Here is a 13,428-nt window from a genome sequence, read left to right on the forward strand (position 1 = left end):
TCAGTCAGAGCCTTTTCTATTATCATCTTAACAATCATGTGCAGCACTAAAATGACAGCAGGTTATCTAGCCAGGATTTGAACCATTCAAATACAGATTTAAAATCTTACCCTACACCAAAATACTCAAGACAAAACATCAAAAGTTTGTCACTCTCAATCTGCCTAGAGTAACATGGGGTAGGGATTTGGGGGTGGGGGCTAAAAATGAATTGCTCTATGTTTTTCAATCTCATGCACACTGTAATAATATGCCCCAGTATGTGTACAAGATTTATCCAGTTTGGTTGATTCATTGCAAAGAAGAACATTTTCTGTTCTGAACATTAACAGGGTTTGAAAGGGTGCACTCAGTAATGCAACACACATAATTACAAATGATAATCTCTGAGGTTTATCAAGTTTAACTGAAAATGGGAACAATGAAATTTGTACCAATAAAAGTCTCCCAAATCAAGTTTCAACATTTATTTATTTTACTTCGTCACGACAATAAGTAGCATAGATACAGCATACATTTGTCGTTTCAAAAACATGTTCTGCCTCACTGAGCCATCATCAGGCATTTCACTTTTCACATTCACCTGTATTCATCCGCTAGCATTCCTACACTAGCCAACGTTTATATATTGGAATAATGATATTTTGTAGTAGTATGATATGCCATTATATAGGAAAAAGGTCGGTTCACCTTTAAGATTAAATATCAATCGTTAAAATTAAACACATATAAAAGGTCTTATGTTCTGTCTGCGTGTAGTAGTTGTGTGTAGATGTCTGGTGTGCCTCACCAGTGTCTGAACTGTTGGATGGATTTTATTCACATCCAGCAGATTATGGTTTATCCATCACAGCCCGATGCCCGGTGAATATGAACATTCCAGCTCCAAAAACAGAGATGCTTCAGATTAGCTCCAAAAATGAAATAACAATTTTCTCAGATTATGGCATGAACCTTTCTTATCAATTGATGGATGACAGGATGTTATCTTTTGATATAAGTGGAAACAGATTTCCAATTTTTCATTGCATCAGCTCTATGGTCATGTTAAGTGGGTCCCTTGTCACCATGGCATGGGGAGCCCTCAGGTAGTGGATGGAGGAGAGAGCTTCCAGATATGGCGAGCAACCCGAATATACCGAATAAGCAGTCACAGACAGTCAACAAAGGGTGATCCTCAAGCTTTGGGGGTGGGCATGGGACTAACTCCTTGCCACAAAAAAGCAGTTTGTCACAAAATGTTACATATGGCCTCTGCTAACACATTCTGAGAAGCTTAAATTGCAGAACTAGATACATTTTAGGATGAGGCTTGTATCTAACCTCGATCTGTTATATAAAATCTCCATTCTATAACATTAAACAATGCAGGTAATTTAATTTACAAAGAATAAACACTGGTGACTGTCTACTTACTTGGCCTGGCTTGTTGAGGCTGCATCTGGTAACTCATTTTGACACGGGAGTTATGCTAAACCCCTGCAAACAACAGAAACTAAAATCAAAATATAAACTGATGAAATCAACACATAACACAGAAATGCAGTTCATTTGCTCAGACTGGCAGCATCCTTTCTGAGATCTTTAATGTAATGCATGTACAACATAGCAACAAGAAGTTCTGGGAAAGATGACTAACAGCCTGCTTGCTTTTTCAAAATTTCAGTATGACACAAGCAGAAAAAACTTTAGTATGTATGCATAATAAAATCAATAAAACAATTTATGCATAATGAGGTCAACAAAAGAATACAATTTGAGAGGCTGGAGTATTGATTTCAATGATGGGCAGGATTTATGAGGCACATTATTGATGGCACGATACACATACCAAGTATCATGATGATCAGTTGAGGCATTCAAGTAACAGTAAGGTTATTACCTCAGCAATTTCAGAGGCTGCAGTGCTGATATTACTGATGGGCGGAATTTAAGTACACCGTCAAGATACCATCGGGTGGCATGATATATATATATAAAGTTTCCATGACAATTTGTTCAGCTATTTAATTAACAAATTATAAATCACTCTGTCCAATGTGACCTGTAAGTTTTTTACTACACAAAAACTTAACACCCTTACATGTTTCGGTCTCTGTGGACCATCTTCAGAGGGCAAACATCACTACAGGTCACACTGGACGGAGTGATTTATAATTTGTAATTTTTATTGTGACGGACCAGAATGAAACAAATCAAACTTATTTAATTAATATTAAGCTTCCTACTTCAACAACGGAGAGGTGGAAATGGTGGTACTGCTGATGGGAGGATTTAGTAAGCCAATGAGATGGCATCAGGTGGCATGAAAAACATACCAAGTTTCATAAACATTGGTTCAGACATTATGGGGTATATACAGAGGCTTACAGGTGCACATTCGCACAACAAACTAAGGTGAGTTATAAATTTTAATTTCTTATAAAAATCTACCATGACTGGCAATTGAATACTTTGCAAAACCAGTGCTTGAGGCAGAAAAGAAAGATAACAGGATGGTTTTAGCAAGTCTGAAGGTATTTTTAAGGGGCATGGCTCCCTAAATGGTACAAGTAGGAAAGAAGAAAAATGGACATCCTTCAACACTTACTAAATTATAATATTACATTATCTTCATCAACAACTTCATCACTTAGGCCATTTCGTCTGTTCTGACTCCCAAAATGAAATTGCCCCTTCCATTTTTAGGCTTTCCTGTATGTTGTCTCTGAGTTTATAAGTGCTATTTGATTCAAGCCCACCGTTAAAACACACTATACCAATTATCTCAAATAGTTTCACTGGCATTTTTTTATCTTATGCTTCTGTCTATTGGAGATCATGTAATGTATAACCTGAATGGTCTCAATAATTTCATCTCTGCTCCCTGAATCCTTTCTTTTCTGCTATGTTTCAGATCCATACAATAAAGTATGAAGAGTCACTGTTTTGTAAAACTTCAGGACAGGCACATACAAATTTTGCTGATGAATCAGCCAATAACATTTGGAATGAAGGGAAGGGAAGTAATTAACTTGTAGACCGCTTCATGGCATTATGTTTAACAGCGAGCAGTGTGGTTCATGGGCGGGAGGTTGTTTATGATCTGCCAGCAGCAGGCAGCAGTTATCAGATCCATTAGCTATTTGTTAGCAGTTCCAGTAAGCAGTGTGGTATATCATGGTGCAGTATGCTTTAGAGAAACGCATATTTCTGTATGTCACCCATGTGAAATATGGATCTGCTAGAAAGTGTATGCAAAAATTTCACCATAAATTTCATGAAGTAATTCCCAGCAGACAAATAATTCACAATTTGGTAATAGCCTTAGAACAACAAGACTTAGGAGACAAGAAACAAAAACATAAGTGGCAACTACTTACTGAGAAGTTATATGACATAGGGTCCAGACTTGAACATACACCTAGAAAACCACTGAAATGTCTAGCTCAATATATTGAAGTCTAGTGCAAGAACGGCAACACAACTGCTGAAGCGAGCCAGTGAAAGTTAGTGTATGGTGTGCTGCAAGTGCAAGGATTGTTGTATACCTGTTTTTAACGAAACAATTAATTGCAAAAAATATCTATGTGTAGAGAGGATGGCATTTTCAATGCCTCCTGTGATCTGTGAATTGTAACTACTTCATTCTGAATATTATCAGCCATCAGGCATGCTGATTCATCAGCAAAACTGCATATGCCTTGTGGCCGGTGGTGCACTGTTTGCCATGAAGCACAGAGCCGTGAACTTGTCAAGTGAGTAAAAATCCTCCCTGTATAATAGCTGGTGTTGGCAGTTTTTGATCTCATGAATACTGCTAGCAAAGAAGCACTGACACAGCAAATCACAGCAATGATGAACTTGAAAGGTGTGACTTCATATAAAATGTTACCTCTAAACCTGCCCCACCCCACCCAAAAAAAACATACATTCTATTACCGCTAAAACAAAATTACAAGTTATATTATTCGTTGGAATTGAATTGAATTTATTTACATTCTATAAATCCTAAGTAGGTTAGTACCTTTGGATACAGAACAAGTCAAAAGGTTGCATACATAAGTACAGGCAATTTTAGCTTAAAAATTAATATAACTTAATTTTACATCATTCTCTATTTACATTGAAGTATTCATCTAAAGAGTAGAAGGAATGAGCATGTAGATAATTCTTTAACTCTGATTTAAACTTTTTAGTATCATTGCCCAAGTTTTTAATACTTTGTGGCAGATTGTTGAACACTTTTATGCCAGTAAAGTAGACTCTTTTTTGATATACTGATAAAGTTGATGAGGGTAGGTGGAAGTTATATTTTTGTCTAGTATTCATGTTATAGACATCAGAATTTAATTTTCACTTCATGCCCTCCAGACTGGCCCTGGGGCCCAACCTGCCTCCTATCCAATTGGTACCAGGGGCTCTATCCCCAGGTGTAAGGCAGCCAAGGCCTGAAGGTAACCACTCACCTCCAGCTACTGCTGTGGGCAAAATAACATGGGTCTATACAACCACTCCCACATACATCTTCATGGTGTAGTGCTTAATTAGTTAAGCACATGCACAACTTTACCTCACCTTTACTTCATTATTATTAGTCTGTCTTTGTAGACTGAAACATGTTCTCCCTTTCTAAGTTTTGTGCTCTTTCAGTAGGAACACCGTTCCTGTTTGATACAAGGTTCCAACGGCATCGGTCTGTTTGCCGCACAGCTTTTGGAACAGTTCTGGGCTTGCAAACCAATTCTCCATGATTATATGGTATCCCTGATTGAGTAGAGTAGCCATTACTTGTATAACTACTTCTGAGCCACATGGTTTAATTGTTAATTTGACATTTAGGTGATGCAGTATGGGTGTGAGTTTATATAATCTTTTGGAACCACAAGTAGCCTAATCGTTGAATCTTGTTGTCAACAAAATGAAGAAACTTGAGTAGAAGGTGAAACCTCCTCTCATTGAACAGGTCCAAATGTATGGGTATTTCCAGAAGTTTCCTTGAGGAAAAAATTGCTTCTTATCCGGTTTCTGGTGAAGTCTGTGTAACAGAAGAATGCCAGCAACTTCATTATTTCATTTCTGTTTGTCACCTTCCAGTAATGGGACCTACATCATACTTTTAGATTAGGTGTGTTTTCTAAAACTTCTGATGCATACCGATTTATTTCTCTGGCTATTACTTCTGCAAGGGGGTACGCGGTAGCGTATGCTACAAGCTGGAAGGTCATGGGTTCAAGTCCCAATGAGGTCACTGAATTTTTTTCAATTGACCTAATCCTTCCGGCTGCACTAGGCCCTGGGGTTTACTCAGCCTCTAACAGAAATGAGTACCAGGAATTAATTAATTAATTTTCCTGGGGAGTAAAGTGCGGCCAGCGCGTAAGGCTGACAACCTTACCGCCATCTTTGAGCCGACTGTCTAGATAATGTGGGACCCTTAACGTCTCACAACGCTATGGGCCTTCATGGCCTGTTACAGGGATAGCTTTACTTTTACTTACTTACTTTATTACTTCTGCAATTTCTGGTGTACAAAACAAATCAAAATATTCCAGGGGGTTACTGGCATCTTCTAAATCATCATTTATGACAGGCTTGCCAGTAAACGGTACATATGGTCACTCAGCACCTGACTTTACCCATATGCCATGCTGCATGCTACAGTTGTCACTGACATTTTCTTCTACATCAGAGTTGACACTCTGATCACATGACAAAATGTTCACGATTATTTCACTGTCACTACTATAGGCACTCCCAGAAACATCATTATATTAATTCTCTTGCAACAGTTTATATAACATCTCCACATCACTCATAAGCATCTTCTTGCCAGGACCTGCTACAATGTTCACTTGCAAAATCTCGAACCCAGGACAGCCATCAAGCAATCAGCACCCTCCTGTCACACTCTAAACTAACTACAATTGCTGTCATTACATGAACAACTGTGCAGCTGGAAACATTCATAAAGTATAGACATCATACCCACTATGATACATGACATATTAAGATGTCATACCCTCTTACATAAGAGGGGGTACCCAAAAGAAACTGAACTTATTTTTTTTTAAACTTATTTATTCAAATTTTAAGCACAAACCTTCAATCCCCTTCAAAGTACTCTCCACTTACACTAATAGACTTGTCTAGTCTTTTATTCCATTTTTCAAAACATTGTCTAAATTCATCTTTTGAGATGCTTGACGGCGCCTCCGTCGTTTTTTCCTTTCATGTCTCTTTTCATTCGAGGAAACAAAAAAAAGTCGCGCGGGGCAAGGTCGGGTGAGTATGTAGGGTGAGGAACAGTGGTCATACCATTTTTGGTCAAGAATTGTCATACAGACAGGGCTTTGTGAGCAGGGGCATTGTCATCATGGAAAAACCAGTCACCCGACTGCCACAAATCTTGCCGCTGAGCTCCAAGTCACTCCTGACAGCTCCACAATTTCTTCAACGGTCCATCATCGATCTTCCTTGATGATTTCACGAATTTTTTCAACATTTTCATGTGTTCGGGCCGTGGAAGGACGACCAGAACGAGGTTTGTCATCAATTGACATTTCACCATTTTTGAAACGGGAAAACCACTCAAACACTTGAGTTTTCCCCACAGCATCGTCCTTGTACGCCGTTTTTAACATTTCAAGAGTTTCTGTTCCACTTTTCCCGAACAAAAAGCAGAATTTCACCGCCGCACGCTGTTCACGAAAATCAGCCACTGCAAAAACGACGATCACACAAAACAGTTGTCACTATAAACTCTGCCAAAACTAGTCCTTACCTTCTGAAGCAACGGTAGTCGGCTTATCGACTCAGGAATGTTAGCTCTATGCGCTCATAGCGGCAAAACGCGGTACTACAAAAGCTCTGCCCACAAAAAAAATAGTTCGGTTTCTTTTGGGTACCCCATCGTACATATGGGACTAAATAAAACTGATATAATGGACATTATAAAAACAGAGGGAAAAAAACGAAGGCACTTAAACGCATTAGAAAAATACCACATACAAAATCAGGAAATACACACATCACCGCTAAAGAAAGAACATATTTAACAATATAAAAAACATCTATATATTCCATGCATAAAATATTAACACAAATCATGACTACATGTTACAAGCATACCAGTCTACAACACATGCAGCGAATAAAAGAAATTATAGCTTGGATTTCAAATTTAAATTACAAAATTAGGAAAACGTATTGACCCAAGTGCGGCAATTTCTACAACAATTTTAATGCACCTGATGATAGGCAAATAGGCTGAACTATTTTGTGCAACATATGTGTTAAAGACATAAGACCTAAAACAACTAAGAGTTTTAAAAATTTTAAAACTCTGTGCGAGTTGCACGGGAGTCGACAGTGAATACATGAATAAAAAGTAAACACAACGTCAAAACATTACATTTACTCCTGTTTGTTTTTATGATACAAAGCTCTGGATTATTGCTGTATTCTAGAAACAAGGTGCAAGTACTATTGGGTTAAACATATTAAAATAATCAAAATTAAAAACGGATGTTTTTCTTTTTATTAGCGGTATCTGAAATGCTTTTAAGTTTGCTTCAGATACGTGGGATGGAATCCCTTAGCCGAATGCACTGCAAAAAACCAAACTTCTACATTGTACTAATACAAACGTGACCCCATTTATTACACTCTTAAATTCGACTCTTCCTTTTATCAAGCAATGTGAATTCATACTACCTTCAATATTAAATATTCTTTGTCCCGACCGTCTTCGCTATCCCAATCTCATCACCACACCCAAATACACAGACGGCTCTACAAACTTATTACCACAATAGCAAACATAATAATCACCTGTAGATTTTCCAGATACTATTATATATGCGTTATCCTCAGACGAAAAAAGCCTTTATTCAGTTGCAAGTAATTTACTAACGGCTCTTCGTAACTCCAAATATTCACACCACCAATACAGAAAATGGCGTCCGTACACTCATTCAGGTGTCATACAAAGTAGATCCAATAACTTATATTACTTTGGATCAATATCTATATGTTCCTTGTATGGGTGAAAAAGTATTTCGAACTTAAAAATGAAATAAGTTTCTAACTGAAGGACCACAAGCTACAAAAACGCAAATAATAACGTAAGCAATATTACATAGCTATTAAACTAAATATCAATCCGCAATCTGCTGTGTACTGTCACTTTTATCACGTGACCAAGGATCCTCTAAATCCCCCTGAACCACGGATCACTAAGCACAAGGCCTGCAATCAAAGATGCTTACGAAAACATTTCCATTTCCTCCCTCCAAAATATTTCTATAGCATTCCCAGACCATGCATTAAACATGACACTAGTTTTAATTTAAAGGGCAGAATTGCAGTTTCATAAATGTTGCAGAAATCGTTTTCTTAGTGTTATCGACCAGAATGTTTGTAACATTAAAATTACAGCAGTGTACAATAGAAACCGCATAAAAGGTAGGGTGAAAATTACTAAATATTTTCATTTGCATAGACTGAAAGAGTCTGTTATAACAGTAAATGACAGATATTCAGAACAGTAATTTAAATAAATCCTCATAGGTTGATTGTGCTCTAATGAAATTCAGTGGCTGCAACTACTGTGTATTGTCCAACTGTCATAGCTAAGTGTTGGCCGATTTTCAGTGATTCATTATTCTCCACTGTGATGAATAAGAAACACAAGGGAACTGCAGAAAAAGGGAGTCTAGTATGTGGTAGCCTCTTTATCAATCCAAAAGTCAACATTGTACAAGATCAGCAAGTTACTGTGAATATTTACTCGTAATATAAAGACAGTCCACATCAGTACTGAGAAGAGCTCCCACAGTGAAAGATGACAAGAGCTAAAGGTCTCAGGGACCTATAGTATTCCATGTGAATGTGAAAAGTGTGTACAGGACAGACAGGTTTATCCATTGGAACACAGTGCAAAGAACATGAATGACATCTAAGTTTATATCAACTGCATGTGTCTGTAGTGGCAGAACACAGCATTTAATCAGGCCACTGGATCAAGTTCCATGAATCTAAAGTACTAGTGAATTCATCAGGCTACATGGACTGACTTGTCAAAAAAGTAACTGAAGTAAAATTATATTTGGACAGCATAAACAGAGGGAAAGGGTTCAAACTCAGCAAAGCATGGAATCCCAGAACCAGTTTGTTCAGGGATTCCAAAACACATATATTTTGAAAATCACAACAAGACGCAGAGAAGAGCATGAGAAAAAGAAAACAAGATAGTTTGACAACAGTGACACTGGGTTAAGTAACAAAGTGAAAGGTTGGAGTCAGATGGGTGACCACACAGTTTCACTCTCACCCTTCTGCATAATACGGCAGCAGGGACATGCATCAGTTTGACATCCTGGCATAAATATCAGTAATATATGGTCATACACCTCATAGACCCTGATGATTAAGATGTAGGAGATCTCTGAAATGTTCAACATAACATGGCTGATCACCTGAGGAAATTGTAGCGCATTTATTTGCCATGAAAGCTTTGGAACTTACATATTGATAGTCACGTTGTGAACAGCCAGACAGCCTACCACTTCTGAAAATTTACCTAGGCCATGTCTGTTGATGGACGAACTGGACCCTATGGCAAGAAGCTGCCCTTACTTCAGAAGCAGATAGAGGATCCATAATTTTAAACATAGTCAACAATAAAAACAAAGTCGAAGAGGTCTGTCTTCTGGGATATCACAGAATGTAGCCTGTTGAAAGTCGACCAGTGTTTCAGAGGAATATGTCGTCTAGTCCTCAGGGCTGCAGAGTAAGGCAGGCAAGAAACCAGCATTAAGCTGGTCTCCAAACCTCAATTCCTTCAAAACCAAAGCTGATTGCATGAAATGTGGGAAGGCATTCACCAGTCATGACATTGTGGAAAGTGGTGATGGTGAAGCCATTTTGGGGGGGATTAGAAGTTTACACTCAAAAATTGAAGGTATAAACTAGATGGAATGATCATTGTATGCAAAGATTTAGGTGTGGTCTACATGACTAAATGCTTTTTGTACAAATCTGTATAGCTTTCCATTTCTAACATCAAAAATCACCTGTATTTGAAACATCTGTATACTCTGAAATGAGGTTTACATTTCCACCATTGTTTTTATTTTCAGACCTATTTTCCAGTGTTACATTAAAAATTTAGTGAAATGAGTTTGAACATCCTTATCAATAACTGAACCACATGATTAGTTCATTGTGGCAACCTATGTTTCTGGAATTTACTTGCTTCAGTGAACTTAATTATTTCTTTTATGTTGTTAAAATACTGGAAAGAATTAATATTTCACATATTTGACAGGGCTGTATAAATGGGCAGTGTGCTTATAGCGCAGCCTTTACATTATATTTGTATTTCCATCAGATGCATTTGGAAAACATGTGCCAATTGAACTGCTGTAAATCTTAATTTCCCTCCACCATTATTTTGTAGATCTTTATGGATTCTGTCTCCATCTTCAGGTAAAACCTACTTAGTTGGGCCCATTCAATAGAGCTAGTCCCTATCTCCAGACACCTGCACCAACACAAGATAGGGTATAGAAACCATCTGCAAGAGTCGAGGCAAAACATTAGAACATTAAAAAACTCCACATTTATGAGGCCTAGCAGCAGAATACTATCAGAATAGAAGTGAACACTGGAGAGAAAAGTTCTCTGTATATTACCAACATAAAAAACACTAATTTTCCTGCTTAATCTACACTGCACGGAGTTGTAGCTGTTTAACTTTTGCTGTGATAATGGGAGTCAAGATGGGAAAGATACCCAAGCTGGGTTAAGTGATTGGATAGTCTATCAGAGACGTGCGCAGATACCTTTTATTTCCTGTATGTTGTGTTTGGGTCAATCTGCAAGACCTCTTATTTCGAACATATTTTGTGGCTTTCTTCATATGCATGTTTGGCTAATTTTTATTTTTTCAAGCAGATCTTGTGTCAGCTTTCTCATCATCATCTCATCTAGACATAATCTGAGCCACAGATCTCTTGAAGTTGGTGATGGATATCCACTGTCACCAAGCCTTATGTCCAGAGAAATGTGGTCAGTGCACAAAACTCCTCACAGGACCATGTTCCAAGATGAATCACCATTTTAAATCAATACTTGGGTCTGAACAAAGACAGCCTAGTTTGAAGTTTGGTACAGAAACCCAAAAATAAAGAAATATGGATGTTATGAGTTTTAGAAAATCATTTGAGGAAGAAGGAAGGCAGATACCTTCTGTCCAAGAGAGTGCACTGTGTGTTTCTTCCTTCATAGGAACTTACAGCAATACGTTTGGTGGTTCACTAGTTAAAAAACTCAGCTGACAGAACTGCAACAAGCAGTAGAGTGCTATTTCTGATTCCTCTTGAAGGAATAGTCAGGAATTGAGAAATTTCAGGTCTGATAAGTCAAATCATATGTTACAATGACATTCCTGGATGCGGCCCAACCCTGCTTTTTATCTTAGTGTTAATGACATCACTTGGAAATTTATGTTTTGTAGACCATGACTTAAGTCTTGTAAGCCTGAGACATCACACTTATTAACCACAGAAAATACAGCCTGCATATTAAAGAACAAATGAAAAAACCAATATTTCTACTCAGATGTTTGTGGCATCAATTCAGATTTGGGGATGGAATAAACCCACATTACCCCAAGACAACTGCATGTTGACACTTCAGATGCAAGATCCATGAATTTTTTGTCTAAATCTAGGACTAAGAATTTCAGTTGAAGTAAAAATATATATTTTTTGATAATGTACAGCTTTCTTTCAGTTACAATACTCTACAAAATTGGGATTGCCGTGCAAGTAACCAAATAGTACTGTACAAATTTGTGATATGGAGCTGGTGTTTGTGACTAAAATACATGTGAAGGTCGCACATAAAAATTCTGTTGCCAGTGTCCAGTGGCTTTTATTTTGTGACACATGAATTATTTCTCTTACCTAGTATCTTTGAACCATAACCTCTACTCCTGGGTTCTCACTCACTGGTAACCAAGTTACTGTAGCACCTTACCAGTACCTTTACCACCTCTATACCCAGACACTTCACAAAAAGCTGTAACTAAAGCAACACAGGACTGAAAGAATGCCACATGCTATCTTGCTATGCTGCCAGTTACATTCTGTCTACACAGCAGCATAACATCCAGTGGATAGGAGGTCAAAATATTATATTTTCGTGTATATATGTGATTATAGATGGGGTTTGGATTGCTGAATGGATTTCCTGACTACATACACGACTCGTTACTACAAGCAGTTACTGTGCCACCGCTAATCTCCACGATTCACAAATCACCACAGCACCAGTTAAGCCTTTTTCCAGCTTGCTGTGTCTTCATCAGCCATTACCTGGCAACGACTTCTAACAGTGGAGATTCTTCAGCTGGACACTCTGAGGTTCTGTCTTCAAAGCCTCCTTTGCAGAACTGACTATCAGCTGACAAATGACCAGGTATAACTTTGCCCATTGCTTATAACATCTTGGCACATTCCATGTAGAAACATTTTTGTTTTGTTTTGTTTCTGACGTCACGAAGCAGCAACAGCTCTCCAACAACCGCGCCGAGACAATGGCTCTGTCATCATTCGCACCATAGGCAGCTGTTCGTACTGGCGCACGCAGCACTGCTTCACCGGCCAGCCAGACCAGCTGAACAGCCATGAAGAAGACCTGGTCTGCTGCAAAGCAGCTAAAGCTACTAGTGAAAGCACGATTGAACAAACGGCCCTTTTCTGGGCCCACAAACTTGTGAGCAACTATTCTGTACATTCGAGAATAATATATACAATTGTTATAGTTTTACGTGGTTGTCTCTTAGAACATCAACATCCCAAACAGTATATAATATAAAATCATGACCTGAAGACAGGTAAGAGATGTTTTGAAAATGTGGCACAGTTCAGATATCTGGGAACAACAATAACAGATCAAAACCTGATTCAGGAGGAAATTAGGAGGAGACTGATCTCAGGTAATGCCTGCTACCATTCAGTCCAGAACCTTTTGTCTTCTCATCTGCTGTCTAAAAACATAAAAATTAGAATATACAGAACTATAATTTTGCCTGTAGTTCTGTATGGGTGTGAAACTTGGTCTCTGATATTAAGGGAGGAACACAGACTGAGGGTGTTTGAGAACAGGTTGTTGTGGAGAATATTTGGATTGAAGAGAGATTAAGTGGAGAAAACTACATAATGAGGAGCTTCATAACTTCTACTTTTCCCCAAGTATAATTAGAATGACCAAGTCGAGGAGGATGAGGTGAGCAGGGCATGTACCACGAATGGGGCAGAAGAGGAATGCTTATAGGATATTGGTGGGAAAGACAGAAGGAAGGAGACCACTGGGAAGACCAAGGCGTAGGCGTGTTAACAATATTAGGATGGTTCTTGGAGGGATGGGATAGTATGGATC

At 38.2% G+C, this 13,428-nt stretch overlaps 1 protein-coding gene and 1 long non-coding RNA gene across 4 annotated transcripts in view; one reads left to right on the forward strand and one right to left on the reverse strand.

Annotated features, from left to right (window-relative positions):
* Nucleotides 1-8,118, reverse strand: part of LOC111868197 (armadillo segment polarity protein) — a 35,493-nt gene extending 27,375 nt beyond the window's left edge. For 2 of the 3 annotated variants that reach the window (XM_023858634.2, XM_023858636.2), the window contains exons 1-2: nucleotides 7,813-8,117; nucleotides 1,417-1,479 (exon numbers count right to left, since the gene is read on the reverse strand). In XM_023858634.2, coding sequence (XP_023714402.1) covers nucleotides 1,417-1,453 — 37 coding nt within the window. In that variant the 5' untranslated portion in view covers nucleotides 1,454-1,479; nucleotides 7,813-8,117. Of the gene's footprint in view, nucleotides 1-1,416; nucleotides 1,496-7,812 lie in introns of all 3 variants that reach the window. The other variant, XM_023858635.2, reaches the window with a different exon arrangement.
* Nucleotides 8,119-8,240: 122 nt separating this feature from the next.
* On the forward strand, nucleotides 8,241-12,816 carry LOC111868205. Its single transcript, XR_002843475.2, has 2 exons — nucleotides 8,241-8,445; nucleotides 12,210-12,816. It is a non-coding gene; the product is annotated as an uncharacterized LOC111868205 (long non-coding RNA).
* Nucleotides 12,817-13,428: the final 612 nt, after the last annotated feature.

The sequence above is a fragment of the Cryptotermes secundus genome, unplaced genomic scaffold (assembly GCF_002891405.2).
Source record: "Cryptotermes secundus unplaced genomic scaffold, Csec_1.0 scaffold146, whole genome shotgun sequence".
NCBI classification, from domain to species: Eukaryota; Metazoa; Arthropoda; class Insecta; order Blattodea; family Kalotermitidae; genus Cryptotermes; species Cryptotermes secundus.